Here is a 19,428-nt window from a genome sequence, read left to right on the forward strand (position 1 = left end):
CGTGTTTTGATTGAAAAGCAAAGCAGAATCTTGAATACTGATAAAAAGAAGATAAAACTCCACTATAGATAGATAACAATTATATTAATTTCACAGCATGCGTGTTTTTGCAGAAAATATGCAATATTTTATGCAGTTAATCATGAAGCTCCACATGAGTGGGACGGTCACGTTTGAACCATGAACATGATTAAATATTATCATTTTGTATTGCATCTGTCAAATGCGATTTTAGACATAATTATTAGATTCCGAGGGTTATTTACGATATAGACTGAGCTGTGCGGACTCCTGAATCGAGCGCTCCTTGCCGACACGCTGTGGGCGTGGCCCCGCGCTGACGTCACTCAATGACAGCTCGCTGTCAGAAGTGAGTTCATTCTCGAGCCGAGGAGACGGAGCGCCGTGACCAGGCTCAAGCCCTTCCTTTAGTATCTAGCGCTAAAAATCAGCGATACAACGGAGAGAGCGTACCCGCGAGCCCGGCCATGGACGAACAGGCGGGCCCCGGCGTGTTCTTCAACAACAATAACAACTCCGTTTTACCCGGCGCTGGGAAAGGACCGCTGCCCGATGGCGACGCAGGGGAGGCGGCCAGGGCGCAGTACAGTATCCCGGGGATCTTGCACTTCCTGCAGCACGAATGGGCCCGCTTCGAAGTAGAGAGGGCACAATGGGAGGTGGAGAGAGCCGAACTGCAGGTAAAACATCACATTTATTGTGCGGATGGTTACCTTTAGTGAGAATAACGGGACGTATCTGCGTGGCTTTCTGAATAGTCGCTTCTAGCGGCTCTGTCTGATTGTTCTGGTGTTAGCTTAGCATTAGCTTATGTGCTAAAGCAGCTGCAGCGCCCCCATGACCCGACTTCACGACGACTATTTGCTTTTTTTCCCACGTCTTAAAACCGGAAAAGTGGCATATCGATGTTTGTATTTGTCTGGATAATGTAAATAGGTTTGCGTGGTGTATAATTGTTCACTGAAACTAGTCCCGTAAAGTGCATTGCGTTGTTGACAGTGTGGTGGGAAGACGCATTGACTGGGAGCATCGTACTTGTGTGGTAGTAGTGAAACAACTAGATGCCTTTACGTAATTATACTGTAATTGTAAATTATTTTTAAAATCCCTTAAACATTGCCAAAATTACTACAAAACTACATGTATTATTGAAGCTACTACGCATTCAGTTTGTGTTATTACGAAGAGGGCTAGCTGTAGCTGCCATGTCACTGCCACTGCTGAAGTCACCCACCAAAATGTTTGCCACTGTCAACCTGTTTGAGATAGACCACTGGGTTTATTGGCCCACCATCTTAGAGAGAGCTTTATGGCTTTGTACCAGCAAGTCATCTGATGAGCTGCATTTTGTCTTTCCTGGTAGTGATCCAGGATTTTCCAATGCGTAATGTAAGGGCAATGGGAGATGGGGTTTTATCACTCCATGCATCTCTCTTGGAGTTCTGTGTTTTTTGTTTTTTTTATTCAGTTTAGTATGGAACTTTATTGCTGTGTTGTGATATAGGCTGTTTACCTCAGTGCAATTTAGTATGCATGGTTTGAAGAGTCATCTATTAGCAAAATGTGAGATAATTGGAAGTATTTGTAGTTGAAGGAAGATTTTGTTGTTGTATGCACATTTTTCTGGGGCATTTACTATTAAAATCTTATTTCATGTGCAACTTTGAAATAAAACTTTTCATAATTTATTTTTTTTTTCCCTTCATGTTTGGACCCAATGCATTAACTCTCTGACCTCATCCAACTAAGAGATGAGGAGGAAGTCTCTAGTAGTGTCCATTGTAGTAGGGATTTGACTCATTGACTGCTCAGTCTGTACCCTGCACTGTTCTTCCTGTCTGCAGTCTATCATAAAGAGCGCTTATCAGAAAGCAACAGTGTGTGTGGTAAGGCGCACTGAGGTCGCTTAAAAGGCTTGTAGGGTGGTTAGTTTGTGGCGGCAAAATTGTGAGCGCTAAATTTGAGTTGGAGCTTATACTGACGTCAGATAAGAAGGTGTTTCAAGATTGGCTACACAACAACTTCTGCTTGACTATTCACTGTTCCCAAAGATTTCTACAATATATACAGCTGAACACAACATAAATACATGAATTAAACTGTGTGTGAGTCTGAAATGAAGGTCTTAAGTAAAAATGTTGTTCCACTTACTATTGGAAAAATAATGGATAATGATAGTTTAAAATACAATCTGGTTTTAAAATAAATCTGGTAAATCTGCAAAAGAGTTATCCTTTGCAACATGTAATTTCTAAAAAGGACAAAAATAAAATGTAACTTTGGGGCTTAACTTTGTGCAACTGTGATGAAATAGTCAGATGTTTTTTGTTTTTTTTTTGTTTCCTCTCTCCTCTACAACTATGTGAAATTCATAGTACTGATGAATGTTAAGTATTTTGTCACCTTGTAATGACCTTGAAATGTGTGCACAAGGTGTGACTGTAAATTAATCATTTTGTAAGAAACACTGTCTTTACGGACAATAATATTCTAGTACATTTTGTGCATGACTCTAACGCTGCAGTATTTTTACCGTATAGAGCAGCGACTCATGCTTGCTCCATCAATATTTCTGCTAAACTCCGCAGTTGACTTTAAAAGACATTTCCCCAAATACATGTAAACATTAAACGAGAAAAATAATTGAAAGGATTTGCATTATATTAATGGCAAGCAATAAAACATTACTACACAGAGATGATTATGTTTTGGGTAACTTTATAGTCTTTCCAATTTCAATGCACAGTGTTTTTGCATTCCTTCTTTTACCTAATAGTAGGGATCACAATACTAGCATCTGATAAGCCCAATTTATCATTTGCAGGAGAATAGCCATGAACTGTCCAACCTCTGTTAATATGGATAAGAAGGATTTTTCACCACTTTACTACATAAAAATATTCATCACAGGGTGAAAAGGCAAAGCAATGCATTTTGACTGTAATGTAATGTGGCCTTCTTCAGTCACATTTCAGATCCATATCAAATACATAAAACCTTGTGACATATGTTGTTGTCTCACATCTTTCACTGTACTGAAGTATTGTTTTTGTTTTTTTACATGTTGATAAAAGCAAGTGTATTACAAGACTAGTTTCAAGGGTTGATCAGTGCATCTAAAGCTTTGTATCTGTCATACTACTGTCTATCTTACTACTGTGTGTCTATGGTGTGGACGTATAGCTGTAAATGCTATGATATTTCCTGAAGATTAAAGGTATCATAAGGTGAAACCATCATTTCAAACCTGCCTTGACTATCTGTAGTCTTGTTATCAGATTGTCGTTATGGAAACATTAACAAAAGCTTTTGACACCATAGAAACGTGCTGTCATTTCCACACCTTTCTACCTGCTGTGACTGTTTTAGGCAAACCCAGTAATTGTAGGAATGCTGTCTGTCCAGTTTGTTTGCTTAAAGCCACTCCTCTGATTGGTGGAAAGATGAACAGATTGAGAAACCTATGTAAAGGCCCTGTCAGCTGTGATTAGAGCACTTCATTGATTGGCTCAGTTCAACTCTCAATATACTTGTACACACACCACAAAATAGGGTCTAATCTGGTATTGAACCCAGAACAAAACCGGGACGAGACCAGGCTTGAATCAGGACTATCTCCTGGCATATTTATTATTTGTTGTATTGTACAGCGTAACAAATCTTTGATTTGACATTTAAAACGTTTTATAGAAAGGGAATTATTACTATTTTCTAATTCAAATTGTATTGCTTATTCATTTAAATTTTTACAATTATTTTAGTTTGTTATTATTGTACAATTGCACTGGCGTGACCAAGGAACGTCCCCTGTGGATCAGTAAAGTTTTTGTAGCCTAAGTCACAAAGTTGCTTAGAAAGTTTTTGTAGCTAGTTTGGTTAATGTATGTTTTTTCAAGCAGAAAATCCTGTATGGATTTCACTGCTTCATTTGCCTAGGACAGAATGGTGTGGCTGCAGAGATTCTAATGAGAGGTTGCACTTTTGGATCGGTATTTATCACATTATGGGGACTAAAATCTGTATATAAATACTTTATGGTGTCTCTTTATGCTGTCTCTCTTACGGGGTCAAAATTACCCATGGATCCTTCCATGGATCTTTTGAAGTTCATGTAAGGGTGAAATGGGTAAAGGTTAGGCAAGTAGTGACTATGGCTAAGGTTATGGAAGATCAGTCCAGAAAATGAATGCATGGGAAACCAACGTGTGCGCCTGTATGTGTGCAGCAGAGACAGAACCATCAGGAGAGTGTGTGAGTGTTCGTGAGTGTGTGTGTGGTGCTGAGTGCTCTGCTCCTGTCCCCTGTGCCTCTGTGCCTCTGGTTCTGGGGAAATCCCTGCTCTCCTGGTGTCCTCTTGCCGAAGGCTTGTGTCAGCAGCAGCAGTACTGTCCTGAACCTGACACCAAGAGAGGAGGAAAGTGACGCGGGGCTCAAACATTCACGCCTTATTTCTGGGAACACAAGCGAGACGCGATTGTTTAACGAATGACTGATTTGTTTAACCAGTGCTGCTTTAGAGAGTAATAACCATTTGATCCAAAGGTTGTGTAAGGATTCATTGTTGTCATACTAAAATGTCAAACTCTGGTTAGAGGCTATAAGGAAAAGGATTGATACTATATATCAGGGGTGTCAAACTCAAATTCACAGTGGGCCAAAATTTTATATGTATATATATATGTATATGTATATGTATATGTATATGTATATGTATATGTATATGTATATGTATATGTGTACAAATTCATGGGCCAAGCTCAATATTTATTGAAAAAGTGACTGCACCTGATATGTAATGTTTAACCCTTTCATATGGAAACAAACTTAAGTCTTGCTTAAACAGAAAATCTGGAACAACTCAAGCTTGATATTACAAACATATGAGAAATTTAATTTGAAATAAAAAAAAAACACATCAGTAGTATTCATTTATTATTTAAATAAATAAAATAAATTATGTCTCTCTGTAGTAATTAATTTTGCCAAGGTGACTAGTAACTTGGTTGCTAATGAGTGCCAACAGAAAAGGAGGGGCACTTACAGGTCTCGACTGTGTACCAACTCGCCAACTCGCCAGCAAAGCATTCTGGGATTTGTAGTATTAGTGGTGCGTGCACCTGTAACTTTGACTTGTGGCATTACTTGCAGATGGGCAAGTTTTATGCCATAATGTGGAACATGCCAGGCATAGCAAAAATCAAAAACATGTCCATGCAGATGAGCTGTTGCCAGACCGTTGATGAGAATAGTGACATAGTGCTTCTTTTTGTTAGGCAATGATCAGTGCTAGCTACACTTGATATATAGGCCTATTGCAAGGAAAGGATCAGTGCCTTTGTGGAGGTCTAATCTGGTGCCCTTAATTTAATCTTGGTTTTTGACATAGTTCTCTCTAATTTGACAGAGTTGGAGCCTTTCCAAAATATTGCAGTTTATAATTTATGAATATTCAATACACTAGTTATGATTACATATGGCTTGTTTTTCTCTGCTCTTCTCCAAGTGCCATCCAATGCTAACTGTAGAGCAGCTAACATGAGTTTAACCTCATTACAATGACTCAGAGTACGTTGAATTTACTTAAGGCACAGATTGTTGAACTCCACAGAGCCTTAAGGACCAAACCATGCACAAACATTGCGGTGTGGTTGGAGTCTTGCAGAAAAGGGTGTCGCCATCATTCCTCGGCACATCCACCCCCGGGTCGCAGTTATTTCTGTTTGCCCGCCCCGTGTGCTGCAGAGAGGATATAGGCTCAATGTTTATGCCCCCAGGAGTCAACACAGAAATGACAAATGTTTGAAGAGCAATCCATTTTGAAGGTACACTAACAAAATGTGTGGGGAAGTTGACGTCAGTATAGCATAGCAACGTTTTCTGTTGTTTGGGTGATTGGACTAAGTAAGACTCGTGGCTTTGTTACAGATACCTTTTGATACTAACTTACTAGTATCAAAAACACATTCAGTTGAACAAATATCAATACAGAAAAACAAAACTAAAACAATGCCACACAAAACAGACCAAATTGGACCTTTTCTGAATAGTTTTAAATTGTCTTGGTCAATATCAGAACTATAAGACCACACAGAAATATTAAGGCAACTACCATCATTTTGTGTTGGCAATCATATTCTTTTGTCAATAGAAATTGTTTTAAAAAATCTGAACTGTGTATCAAGCATTTTTCTTGGTATGAAAATTAAGCTTAACATTTTTGTATTGTGACAAGAACAAGATTAATGTAACACTTTATGACTGGATTCTGTGACCTCTGATATAAAAGGAAACAGCCTAAAGAAAAAGTATGTACATTATTTCTACACAACATCTTTTTAGTAAGTAGTTAAGTTGAATTACTCCAGTGTCAGTGTAACCTACTCTCCTTATTACCAACACTGAAGTCCAGCTCTGAGTCGTTTGACTGCACATCAAATATTCACTGAGCAGATCACAGTGGCTTTAAAAGGTTTTCTATTTTTGCTGCAACGAGCGCCCGGAGGAGGAACCATGTTTACTAACTCCAGCCTGCTCCACTGTCCCGCTTGGACCGTTCCCAGCTCCTCTGCACCTCGGAGACGTACATCCGGCAGAGGGGCTGTTAAATCCCCAAATCTGCTCCGTTCATTCACAGCGAGCAGGCGCTGGCTCTGTGTGGGAGTGTAGGACAGCTGCCTGCTCTGAGGTCATTGGGGTGTCACTCTGCAAATGAGATTCACAAACTGGTGTCCTCCTTTGACCCAACCATAGCTTTTGGAAAATGGTTGCATGTAGGACAATAGGCAGTATGACAAAAATGGAATAGCTGGAGAAAGTGTCTGGAGTGAGGACAGTCTGGAAGTCCCGGCTTAGACTGGTGCCCCTGTGATTTGGCCCCAGATAAGCAGAAAAAAATTGATGGATGGATATTTTTTCCATGTATTGATCAATCCCAATTTCAGATTCAATTATATATTTTTTTATTAAAATGCCATTCCATATTTATTACCTGAACATACAGACTTTTAACCAGTGCCATTTAACAAAGAAAATTGTCTTTTCTTTCTTCCTCCAAAGTCTGAACTCAGAACCACATGATTTTTACTGAGGATTGCCTCTAGACATTGATTAGATTAGCAATGACTGAATCTCGACATCAGTCATTGTTATCTAATCTAATGAAAATGTGATTTATTCTTATGAAGGGAGAAATACATTTTTGCCATATGACCCAGCACTTTTGGCCCATGTTCTCTTAATACCTTTTTTATCCCAAGATCCTATGATGGTCAGTGCTTTCTCCAGACCTAATTGAGCTCTGGCGATTTAAAAACTATTAGGTCTAGTCAATGCGTCGCCTCTTCTCAGAGCTACACACTTTTTATTGATCCATCATTTGTCTCTGCCACGACTGCTCCTCCAGGACATCGAGACCACTATATTTGTAAAGAAACCGCTGATGTTGAAAAATGCGTCCCTGCTGTCTCTGTGTGCGGCCATATTGTGGAAAATGAATGTAACAACATGAGGGAGATGTGATCCAGCCGCCCGAAACATCCCAGACCTGTCTCTGTTTTTCCCCACAGCGAAACAGAACTGATGGGTTAGAACATGATGCTCAGTTTTGTATCAAAGATTGGTAGTCTTTCTAATCCAGAAATCTGTGAAATAGCCTCCTAAATTTACATCAATGTTGCAAACTGTTTTTCATCATTGCTATTCGGGGCATGCTAACTCTATCCAGTGACTGACTGTAGCTTGGCATATCGCAAATATTTTATCTTCATCTATCAGCAAAGCATTTTTTACTTTGTTCTGATCAGTGGTTATGATAGACTTGTTCTTTGCATCATGTTGGTTGTCAGACTTTGGAATTCATGAGAATTACCAAATTTATCTACTGTAAATGAATGAAAATGATGTCCTGACATTTATCAATAACATGCATGCGCTCTGATGATGGAGTAAAACAAACTGATCAGATTCTATCTGTCACATGTTGAGCATCAGGAGTTATTAGTGCGTGCCTCCACAACATTTTCCTACAGCGTTACTCATCATAATAATCTCATTATCTCGCTTTATTGTGTAGCATTGTGTTGATGTTTATTCCATATCAGATCAGATATAAGACCGATGCGGCAAATCCAGACATGAAGTTTACACACACAGATCTATAATTCACCCTTAATAATGTCCAGTCGCCACATCATTCCTTCAGTTATCATTGCATAATAACTTGTATAGCAGATAACTAAAGGAAGGACCCGTCTGGCTATCTGTTCATATCGAGTTAGATCAACTGAGGTGCGATGTGCGTGATTTGAGGTTTAGTCTCCAACAACATAAACTTACTTTATAGGTTGCTGAGAGCTTGCAGAAGGCCACTAAAAAAACAAATGAACCTAGATCGCTTCACCTTGGAGCCCACCTTTGGCCCTCAAAAAGCTCAGACTTTTACTCCCCTAAATATTGATACACGGAAAGCCTCGACTCAACTTCCATCGGTTCAGCAACGATTTATAACATTAACACCACTTCACATTCATATAAAAGTAAATGTATCTGTGGGTCACGGTTTATGCGTAAAGTTGGACCAGAGGAGCAGAGAAGTGAGAGATGCCATGCATTAGCTTCGCGATGATGCGTTCGGGCCAGGTGTTTCATAAAATAAAGGCTTTCTTTTGAAGGAAACTATTATGATGATTATTGTTGTTTTTGTTGTTATTAATATTATTTTTAATATTATTAAGTGTTGCGATTCAGCCCACTAGTGATTCAGAGACTGGACCAATCACAGAGCTTCAGAGGGAAGCGTTAGGTGAATTTCTGGATGGAAAACATGGGCTTTCCTCTCAACTTGATTTAACAAAAGTTTGGGTGAAGTGTTACAACAGCAGGAATTCAATCAGCTTGAAGTATTCATCTGAATGTTCCACCTTTCACCATTCCAAATTGATAATGTGTACCCTAACACATTTAGTGCCAGACATATCAATCTTGTGTTAGCCCAAAGTTAATGAGAAACACTGCCCTGATGTGTTTGCAGCCAGGAGAATTGTCACAGTAAATTGTAAAATGGAGATCATTCCACACAGTTGAGCAGTGTCATGGTGACCGCTGCTTCAGATCAATGTGTTCTCTGGAATGAAGACTTGGGACAGACTCCAATCATGAACCCCAAGTCCCACAACTCACTCTATCGTCTTTCTGCCACATAAACTGCAGATTTGAACAGAGAAAAGTGCAAATTTAAACAGGACCTTTGTTAGGAATACAGCGATTGTTTGTGGCGCTCCTGAGAGACAGATGTGCAAACAGTTAAATTAGCCTCGTACAAAGGCGAGAAGCAGGTTAGAAATACACTTTCACACTCGGGTCTTCAGAGAGGTGACAAAAACAACAGCTTTGTCAAATCCACAGATCAGAAATATACTCCTTTTAAATAGACCAGCAACATGGAGGAAATGTTCAGTTGTATTTGAACTGTTAGGAGTCAGTGGTGAATGAGTGAAAGGTTGGGGTGATTAGTTGTTTATCCACCTCAGTTTTACACCCCCCCAAAAAGAAGTAGTTTATTCACCTTATTCCGTAAGTTGCCGTGGGTGCTGCCGTCGCCATTCAGGTGGTATTATTTTGCATGGGGCTGCCAAGCTTGATAGCAAAGTAGTTCAACATGGAGTCATTTAAAAACGTCCCTGTGAATCAGTTGTTGGTGCACATGAACACTGAACATTTTACACAAATTAACCTTTTTATATAATTTTTTGTGGCAGAACATTTTCCAAATTCTTAATTTAAACTAAAGGGATTCCCACTCAACCGGAAGTGCCACCACCAACAAAGCATGCTTTAGTTTCATTTACAGCAAAAGTGGGCGGAGTGGAATAAGGTGATTACTTTACTGTCCCAACAGGAAAGTTGCTTCATTCAGTCCATTCTTAGTGTGTGTTCTCATATAGTGTGTAAAGTTTAAACTGCCTTTATTTTATTTTAGTAGTTGTTTTGACAGTATAGTTTTTGTTTATGGCAGTACAATGAGTAACAAAGTGTGATTTCTGTAATTCCTATGTATTGTCTAGATTAGGGCTGCAAGATGAATTGCAATGGGAACAAAATCGCAATTTGAAGGCTGCAATTTAGGTACCATAATTTTCCCACAAACCTCAAAATATCTTATTCTGCATAAAAACTGCTAAACTGTATTTTAGATCTGAACAAACATGTCCTGAAATGTGATTGTTGTATTAGTTTTTCATATTTCTGTCTATTTCAATCTTTTTGTCAATGCTTGGACAAGTTTAAACTGTTAAAACTTTGAACAGGATCCTATCACTAAAACATAAATCTCAAATGCAATGCTTGTCAGAAAAATCGCAATTGGACATTTTTACCAAACCCTGTAACTCTGTGATTTTTGTAATGCCAATGTATAGTCTAGTCTGTTTTTGGAGTATATGGAGGAGAATTTTAGACCGTGGGGGGCATCGTGGTGTCTATTAATGGAAAACCCTGCATCCTTCAGTCCCACACACAAGGCTACCTATCAGGAGGAGCTAAAGGTGACAGTGGTGTAGCACGTTTGTTTTGTTTTTTTCTTTTCTTTTTGGTGACAACAGAAAAAATGGAAGTCATTTGTCATCAAAGCTGGACATGTGAAGGGGTAATATATTGTATTTTTATTATTTTATAATGTTTTGAATCTTTTAGGTCTCAAATCCTAAATATTGTTGGAACTGTGGCTTCAAGTTCCATATCTTTCTGTGTTTGTAACTTTACAGTTTGCCAGGATTCATTTAGTTTTTATACTGTAATATTGTGTCGTCTTTTTTTTTTTTACTTTTTCCAAACTTAAAATCAACCAAAAATGAATATATAATTTTAATTATTTCAAAATATTACTCATTGACTTTGCTAATCTCTCAAACATTTACTCATCAGATATGTGAATGCTGGACTACTGTGTCTCTCCGATTGTCCCTGAGCTGTTGTTTGGCTCCGTCTCTTACTGCTACTGCTGCTGTACAAGTATGTGAGGAATGTACTTGGCTGGTTCAGGACAGCGTCATGGGGCTGTTGGGCTCGTCCTGATGACTGTAAACCTACTATTGGCCCAGAGTAGTGTTGTCATGATACTAAAATTTCAAACCCTGTTTCATTACTTAGGAATAGACTCGATACTCAATACCGATTCCGATACCGCTAAGTTAATAAAAAGCACTTTTTCTTTAAACTACAGAATGTGATTTTTCAACATTAAGTCTTCTATCTGTGTAACCTGTCAGTCGTTCAGGTACGTTCCATAGAGGTCCATGCGTGTATACTAGTCTATGTGGTCTTATACTTGTTCTGATACAGCTTAAGATCATTCTAAAGCTATTGAGGTTCATTTCTGTCCTGTGAATGTGACTTTTTAGTTGATAACTGCTAGTTTTGACACTAGTTTTATCGATTAGCATCTGGTTTTCGATACTTTTGACAACCCTGGTGCAGAGAAGCCTGTTTTGAATTGTAAATGTGGGATTATGGTTCAGTTTCCTCTCTTGAGCACAGCAGAGGCCACCCCGTCACCATTTTGTGTGACCGGATTTCACTTGACTCCAGCGACTGAGGCGTTGAGACTTGCACTGTTAATACTGTGTAGATTAAATGGCCTCTTTGTGCAGCTCATGACTGTGGATATGAAGTTGGGAAAGTCTAGGAGAAAGTATGACAGGAATTTAAAACTATACAATGTAATGGTCTCATTTAGATCCCATGTTTTTTCTTTGCGTGTAAAACATTTTGATAAAAAGTTTGTTAAAACAACCCTTAAAATCTATTTTACTAAAAGACTTAACCATGCTTGCAGACCTTTTCATTGTGGAGATTGATGAAAATTATTAACATTATACTTTTATATTTTATTATGTTTTCCTTGTTTTAGTATGCACTGTTTGTAGACTCATCCCAGTTTAACATTATCCACAAGTGAATACAGCAAATTACAATATAACAATAACATATTTTAGGGGTCATTGCTCCACATTTCAGTCTGGGTCAAAATCTGAAAAATGTTCCAACTCATGTTATTGCTGGTTTGGCTCATGCTGTTGCTATAACTACATTGCATAAACTTGACCTTTACTCTTTTCATTATCAGGAGCCATCCTTTCTGAGTAATGTTATTGACCCTCCGAGACACTGGCCTTTTAATTGTCTAGTGAGCAATTGGAGACTAAAACTCTCCCGCTCATGTGAACTCAACTCACCAGTCGATCTTTGATGCAATACTGACCATTTATATTTTCAAAACAACTGTGTACTGCATTCAGTTGCTTATCAGTTTTATAAATATTTAGATTTTTGAGTGAGCCTGAATCTTTTTTTTTTTTTTTTTTTTTTTTTAACCAGCTAAGGCATAATACCTACTTCATTAAAAAAGTTTGGAGCCTGAATCTCTCTCTTATTACATGCTCATTATGCATTAAGTTTATCTTTATGTATTATTAAGGCTAATTATGTGTATTTATTATAAACTGAGTGTTATCTCCATGTATCCTGCTAAACTCGTGTGTTGCATACGTGACTCACGCGTATCTCTAAGTGCTCGCTCCTATAATCCACTCCACAGCTGCTGCTTCTGTTAAACTAGTGACCAGTGTTTATTTTCCTCAGTAGCCATTAGCCTGTCGTCCTGCCTGCTTTTCCTCTTTGAAAAGCGCTTGAGATGGATGCCTTATTCTCTCTCTCACCCTCTTTCTCATTCTCCCATCTCTCCTCCCTCTCCTCCCTCTCTCCCCCTCTCTCTCTCCTCTCTCACAGTTCAGACTAAGAAGGCCTTATACCGCAGGCCCATAATGCAGCCAGTGTCAGTCAGTGCCCGAATTAAATGCTTCCTGTGTCTCTATGGCCCGAGTCGACTCACTGCATTCCTCTCAAGGTTCATGTTTGGTGGAGAGATTCACAGAGACAAGGCTGTGTGATGATATAATGAAACATGAGCTACGCAATATGTGTAATATTACTTTTGTGTTCATCCTAATTGTCTTCAAGTTACAATATGTTCTTTTAGGTTGATAACCTATTAGTGAGATATACTTGTAGCTAGCAGCCGAAATATGTCAAGGTACAAGTTGTCTGATTAAAACAAAATATGAAGTTAACTATGTTCTAACATTAACATGCACTTGCACTAAAATATTACACAGTTTTGGTGCCCAGGCCCAAATGTATGTTATAAGTACCAGGTAGGCACCGACCAAAAAGGTCCAGTACTGGAACTGAAAACTAACATTCGTTCGGTGCCAACCTTCCGTTCCTTGGCTTTAAATGCACCAACACATACACTGCACTGATTTGTTTAATAGCAGCGCAGGTGCTCACACGTCACTATTGCTCAGACGAATGAAGTATGCCGACCTGCATTGCACAGTCAATCTTTGCAATACTTATGGCTCTTACTTCTGAGTTTAATAAGTCAGATGTGCTGGGGAAAAAGTTATTAGTTTTTATCTTTTTGATCATCAACCCCTCTTGTGTCTGATATTGAGGCTCTTGAGTCGTGACACTGTAAGAGCTTTCCCCTCCACACATGTAGTGTCATCCACAGTGAGACGAGTGTCACTTTAATCTGCTCCTACACCAGAACAAAATCTGGCTTCTGTTCTTGACTTTTTGTAGGAAGAACACTGGCTGCAATTTTGAAAGAAAAATCCAATTCTGTTAACTGGACAACAGTTTTTAAAAAGTTTAAATAACTTTTGTCCAGTTGACAGAATAGATTTTTCTTTTGCTATGGATCATACCTGGATGATTGAGGGTTTACACAGACAGCTATCTGCTATTACCAGTGTTTTTGGCAGCTCTGGTTGGTCAGCTAGTGGACATTTAATTCTCAAGGATTATGTTTTAGAAGCAGTAATGTTTCGTTTCCTTTTATATGTAATTGAGCAAAGTAATTGAGCAAAGGACATATATATACATATATATGGCCAAAAGTTGAATGGGCTTATGAACTCACCGTGATGAATAAATAGGATGTTAGGAATGACTTACAAAAGTGAGGATTAACTTTAAACTGCTGCAAACTGTAAAACTAGTTTTCTTTTCACGTTTTAATATAGTAAAAATCAAAACCTTTAAGTGGAGCCATTTGATATCAAGATTGTCAAGGGTATATGCTGGCATTTGAATTCAATGTAGTTTCTGTGTGTCATTGAGGTGAACTAGAGGGTTTCCAGTTCAAATCACAGCAGTGTTACTGTTAGTAGATTATAGTGACATTTAAGGCTGTGTCTGACATTGTCCTGGTTGACATCTAAAGGCACTTAAATGGTGCTCGTAGCATTAGCCTGATGAGATATTTCAGGATCAGGAGCCCAATTGACTGTGATAACGGTTCATTGGCCTGAGGCTGTGGTCGGCTCTCATATTTGGACCAGTGCCAATCCAGCGCGTGCAATCTATTTTGAGAGCCCCCCAATCTCTTGCTGTGTTCACATATTTTCTATATGGAAAAAGCTGGGCGATATTATTTTTTCCCCATTTTGATCAACCACAATTTTTGTTTCAATTGTCTAAATAAAAATGAAAAATGCCTTCAGTATGAATTTCCTCAACATTAACAAAAGGAGGCAGAAATGTGACAGTTGCAAAAAAGTCTCTTAAATCTGCTCCAAACCCAATGTTTTATACTGACAGAGGCTTGACTGTGGGCCTCTCTATTAAAAGGAACCAAGCTGATTAGAAATGACAGAATCTCGATCTTGATTAAAATTTGAGTATTTTCACAGCCCTAATGTAAGAGTTTCCTTGTATTTTATTTTTTCCTCCCATCTCCACATAACAAGTTAAAATATTTTTTTTCTGTATCTTCTTTATTGCCATTGATTTTAATTCAGCAAAACAAACATTGTGATCATCAGATTTTGTCATTTTGAGGTCAAGATGCGTTGTTCTTACGTTTTTGTAAATTGAAATATATTTGTAAATATAAAATGTGTGTGGAATGCAAAATAGTCAATAGCAAAAAATAGTCAATAGCAAAAAGTGTCTTAATGTGATTTTGGGTGTTGAGAATAAAATAATTTACTGAAAAAAATAGATCAAATTCTGTCCTATAACTTATGCTAAAGCTTCACATCAGAACTACTTCTAAGACCACATGGTAATATTCAAATCTACTATTATGCTGTGTTGAAAGCACAGACTGTATATATAAATGGACATAGCTAACCTGTTAGCCATCACGTTCCATATAAGAAGTGATCATGGGCGCACTTCCGGGTCCATCAACTCTCGCTCCAATTTACATTGGAAAACTGGTCTTTTCTGGCTTTCATATTGAAACGCTCTACATGATCCTGGCATTTTTATTTTGCTATTTCCTGCTAGCGTTAGAAACAGGTTTGATTGACAGCATTGCCAAGCACCTGCTCCCTGCTAAACCAGCAGTATGGTCCTAATATGGAACTTGCCTCCAAATTCACCCCTGTAACTGCCTCCTCCATGGGCTTCATTTCACTGGATCTAAATGCTATGGGTGACATCACACTCCCTTTTTCAACCATAGTCTGTATAAACAGGTGGACAATTACATTCTGTATCTAACTAAAGATATATATTTTTTAAAATTATATTATCATTCAAAATCGGTATTGTGTATTGAGCATTTTCCTTAGTATCAAAATATTTTTTAGTATTGTGACAACACTACTGCTCGATCCATTCTGGTAGCCCTCTACTGTCTGATTTTCTCCTCTATAGTCTCAAACAAAAAATATTTTAAATGTTAACTTTTTGGCCAAAAACCTACAAAATATAATACAGCTGTATATATATGAAGACAGTAACTTTCTAAAATGACATAACCTAAATATGAATTTGTGGAAATTCCGCAGCATATTGTCTGCATCTCTCTTCCTCAATCAGGCTTATATCCAGAGTGCTGGGATTTACCACTATTGTCTTTCCCTTAATATCTCGTGTGGGTTAGTTGGGTTAGCAGCTCTGGTTTTCCTGCTCCCTTTGCGGAGAGGGAGATGCGCTGTGGTAATTCAGAGCAGACTGAGGAACATCGTGACTCATTGTTGCAGCGGCTTCACTCTCTTCAGCCCACTCACACTCACACCATCCTCTGCTCCAACTCTCTCATTCTTAGGCTCATTTAGACTGGGTTTACACTCATGTTTGGATGCTACAAATTGGTGAGGTTGTTATTCTCAAATTACTGCAGAAGTGTTATTTAATGAAGTCGATGAAGTCAATTTTGGTGCAATGATTACTTTTGTTTGCATAATCTCTCTTTTAACAGTTCTAACTTTCAATTAATACAAAATATGATGACACTTAACATGTAGAGGTGGGAGGGGTATAAAACTGTACAATATTGTTGCTTTTGAAATGTCAAGTCAACGTCTAACAGTGTTAATCCCCCATTCATTTTTACAGGCACTTTTTAGCACATTTTTTATGCATTATTATAATATTGGCTGAATACTGTTATTGAGAAAAACATATTGAGCATATATATTTTTTTATAAATACTGACCACTGCTATGAAGACATCTAGCATTAAATACCATTAAAACATTGTATATTATATTTGTGTATCATAGTAACAGTGGTGAAGTACTGATTGGAGTCCTCCTCCTCAGCTTCTCTGCATCTCCCTAAAGCTGTTTCTTTACCATAGCGTCTCCTTCTCAGAGTGAACTCTTTGTGTTTGCGGCTAAGTGACTGTGATGCAGTGCAATAATGGAGATGCCTCAGAGTTAATCCCCCCTGTGTAAACACTGAAGCTCTGAGCAGCTCCAGGCTCATCCTCGGCTTTAACTGTACAACACTTTTACAATGGAAATGCAGGGAAATACATATGTGCCTAAAGACCTGTAATCACTGACTGCAGACTGACATAATCCATAACTCAACTTTTATCACCATGAATTTCAAATGTGTGGAGTTCTTCGGGCTGTAGTCAACTAAAGACATGTTCTGCCGATTGATTAGTTGACTAAAAATACCCAAACTGCACTCATAAGACCACACCTGCACAGGAGTTCATGAAAATACAACTATTTAGGTAGGAAAAAAAGTACCAGGAACATCTTTTAAATCATGAGTTTAATATGCTTTTTTACATATAAATACCAAAAATCACTAACATTTCTGCTGTTGTCCCATACAAATCCTTACAATTAAAATAAAATCATTATGGGAATGCAAAAGTATGTAGACTAATACACCACTGACCTTCAGCCCTAATCGTTTTTCATGGTTTGATAATGTCATCTTGTGCACATAAAACAAAGTGCAATGTCACTTTATGAATATCAGAATAATTACCGGTAATTACTTTTTTACTTTAAAATGGACGTTATTGTTTTAACAGTTTGGTTGCATAATTGCTAAGGCTGAAAAATACTGTGTAATATTATGCAATACTAATGGCACTATTTTATACTGGCAGGCAATGCAGGCAGTGACCATTATTAGAGGATTCTTATGGTGGTTTCATAGAGATTTCATTAGCAACTAGTATTGCTCACTGCTCTTTTACACATTCAATGAAATACCACTTCTGACAATTGTATATTTATGTAAAGTATTTATATTTATACATACACTTGACCAATATACTATATTGCTGTCCTGGAAAAGCTTGAAAACTGAGCCTGGAGTGCTTGGATGTGTCTTTAAATAGTCGCAGGAGCCCTGTATTACCAGCCTATGTATGTGTGTATGTGTGTGAGATGCCCAGGATTGTATGTAACGTAGTGCTGACTCAGAGTGTGTGCGTCAACAGCTGCTTCAAGAGAGCGAGAGAGGGAGGGTGAGACCGAGGGAGAGAGGGAGGGGGAGGGAGCGAGAGAGCGAGGGAGTGAAAGAGGGAGAGAGGGAGCAAGCAAGGGGGAGGGGGGTGGGTGAAGGGAGAGGAAGAAGTGCCTGGGGAGGGGGAGGGTGCATAGCTGCTGTGTGGGAGAGTGAATAGGTTAGATTAAAATAGAGTGGTACGGATTCATGCTTTCTTTTCCCATCATGCCTTGCTGCTCATTGCTTTGACATCTCTGTGTTTCCGAAAGTAGATTTGTCAGCCTTTGTTTTCTCAAGAGAGTTTGTAAATAAAATGCTATTTATAACCAATGACAGTGTTTTTATCACTCTTAGATGTGACATAAGAGTTGTAATGTTAGCATAAACTAAAAGGAAGTATTTGTGGTAGTAGTTGAGGAAGTAGTACAGCGGATGATTTAGAAATGGAATATAGGTTGCTAGTATTAGTAGTAACAGTAGTAGCGTAACCAATATAGTAGTGGTTATATTTTTAGCAGAAGTCAAATTGGTAGCTTCAGTGGCAGAAAGTAAAGCAAGAAGAATAGGCCTATAAGAAAAATGCCTTATAAGATAAGCTGGATGGTAAATAGTAAATGGTCACATTTTTATATATAGCAGTTTTCCACCTTCAAGGCATTCAAAGCGCTTTACCTCAAAGAACCATTCACCCATTCATAGACACATTCATACACCTGTGTACGAAGACACTAGGGTCGAGGTGGGTTAAGTGTATTCATCTGTGATGTTAATGTTGAGAGCAGATTCAAACCACGAGCCTTCGGATCAGAGGGCAAGCACTCCCAACTGAGCTACTGTCACCCGTCACTGTCATGTTTAGTGATTATTTTTGTTTATAAGGTATATCCATAGTCAACCAAAAGTCATCTGCATTATCTGAACTTCATTGCAATTGGTTAAATCCACCTGTCACTTACTGAGGCTGACCAATAGAAGGTGTGGGCAGTAAAAAGGGTCTTTGTTTGAGCATAGAGCTGCAGTCAAGAGAGAATTAGTAAATCACAATATAGTGATTTTACCAAAATAGCATATTGATACCTTTTAATTTCCTTATACACTAATCACAACATTTGACATGTATGTTTTCCTGCTTGTTCTAGGCACAGATCGCCTTCTTACAAGGGGAGAGGAAAGGACAGGAAAACCTAAAGAAGGACCTGGTGCGGAGGATCAAAATGCTGGAGTATGCGCTGAAGCAGGAGAGGTGAGACCCTTCACAGCCCACCCGCTGTCTCAGACACACGCACACACACACCCCTACATATACACACACACACACACACACACACACACCCTCACACACTCACACACTCTCACACTCACATGAGACTATGACTGATGGTACTTTGGACAAGGACTGTGTTTACGTCTGTGCTAACTGAGTAGTGAGGGCTGAGCACTTTAGCCTCATGTCCACTGGCATGGTTTGCTTGGGGCTGCCTTGGCGCAGAACAATTGGGGGGGCACCCCCAGCCGGGGAGCATTTCCTTTACAAATGGTTTAGACCGCTTTTGGGCATGACACAGGTCTAGCAAGACACACCCAAAGGCCTCCACGAGGCGCAGGACAGCTATAAAAAGACTGGTGCTACAGGAG

At 38.7% G+C, this 19,428-nt stretch overlaps 1 protein-coding gene across 2 annotated transcripts in view; it reads left to right on the top strand.

Annotated features, from left to right (window-relative positions):
* Positions 1-361: 361 nt before the first annotated feature.
* LOC117382137 (striatin-like) overlaps positions 362-19,428 on the top strand; it is a 43,317-nt gene continuing 24,250 nt past the window's right edge. For both annotated transcript variants that reach the window (XM_033979184.2, XM_055227397.1), the window contains exons 1-2: positions 362-701; positions 18,933-19,036. In XM_033979184.2, coding sequence (XP_033835075.1) covers positions 489-701; positions 18,933-19,036 — 317 coding nt within the window. In that variant the 5' untranslated portion in view covers positions 362-488. The remainder of the gene's footprint in view (positions 702-18,932; positions 19,037-19,428) is intronic.

This window comes from Periophthalmus magnuspinnatus, chromosome 15, assembly GCF_009829125.3.
Source record: "Periophthalmus magnuspinnatus isolate fPerMag1 chromosome 15, fPerMag1.2.pri, whole genome shotgun sequence".
NCBI lineage: Eukaryota > Metazoa > Chordata > Actinopteri > Gobiiformes > Gobiidae > Periophthalmus > Periophthalmus magnuspinnatus.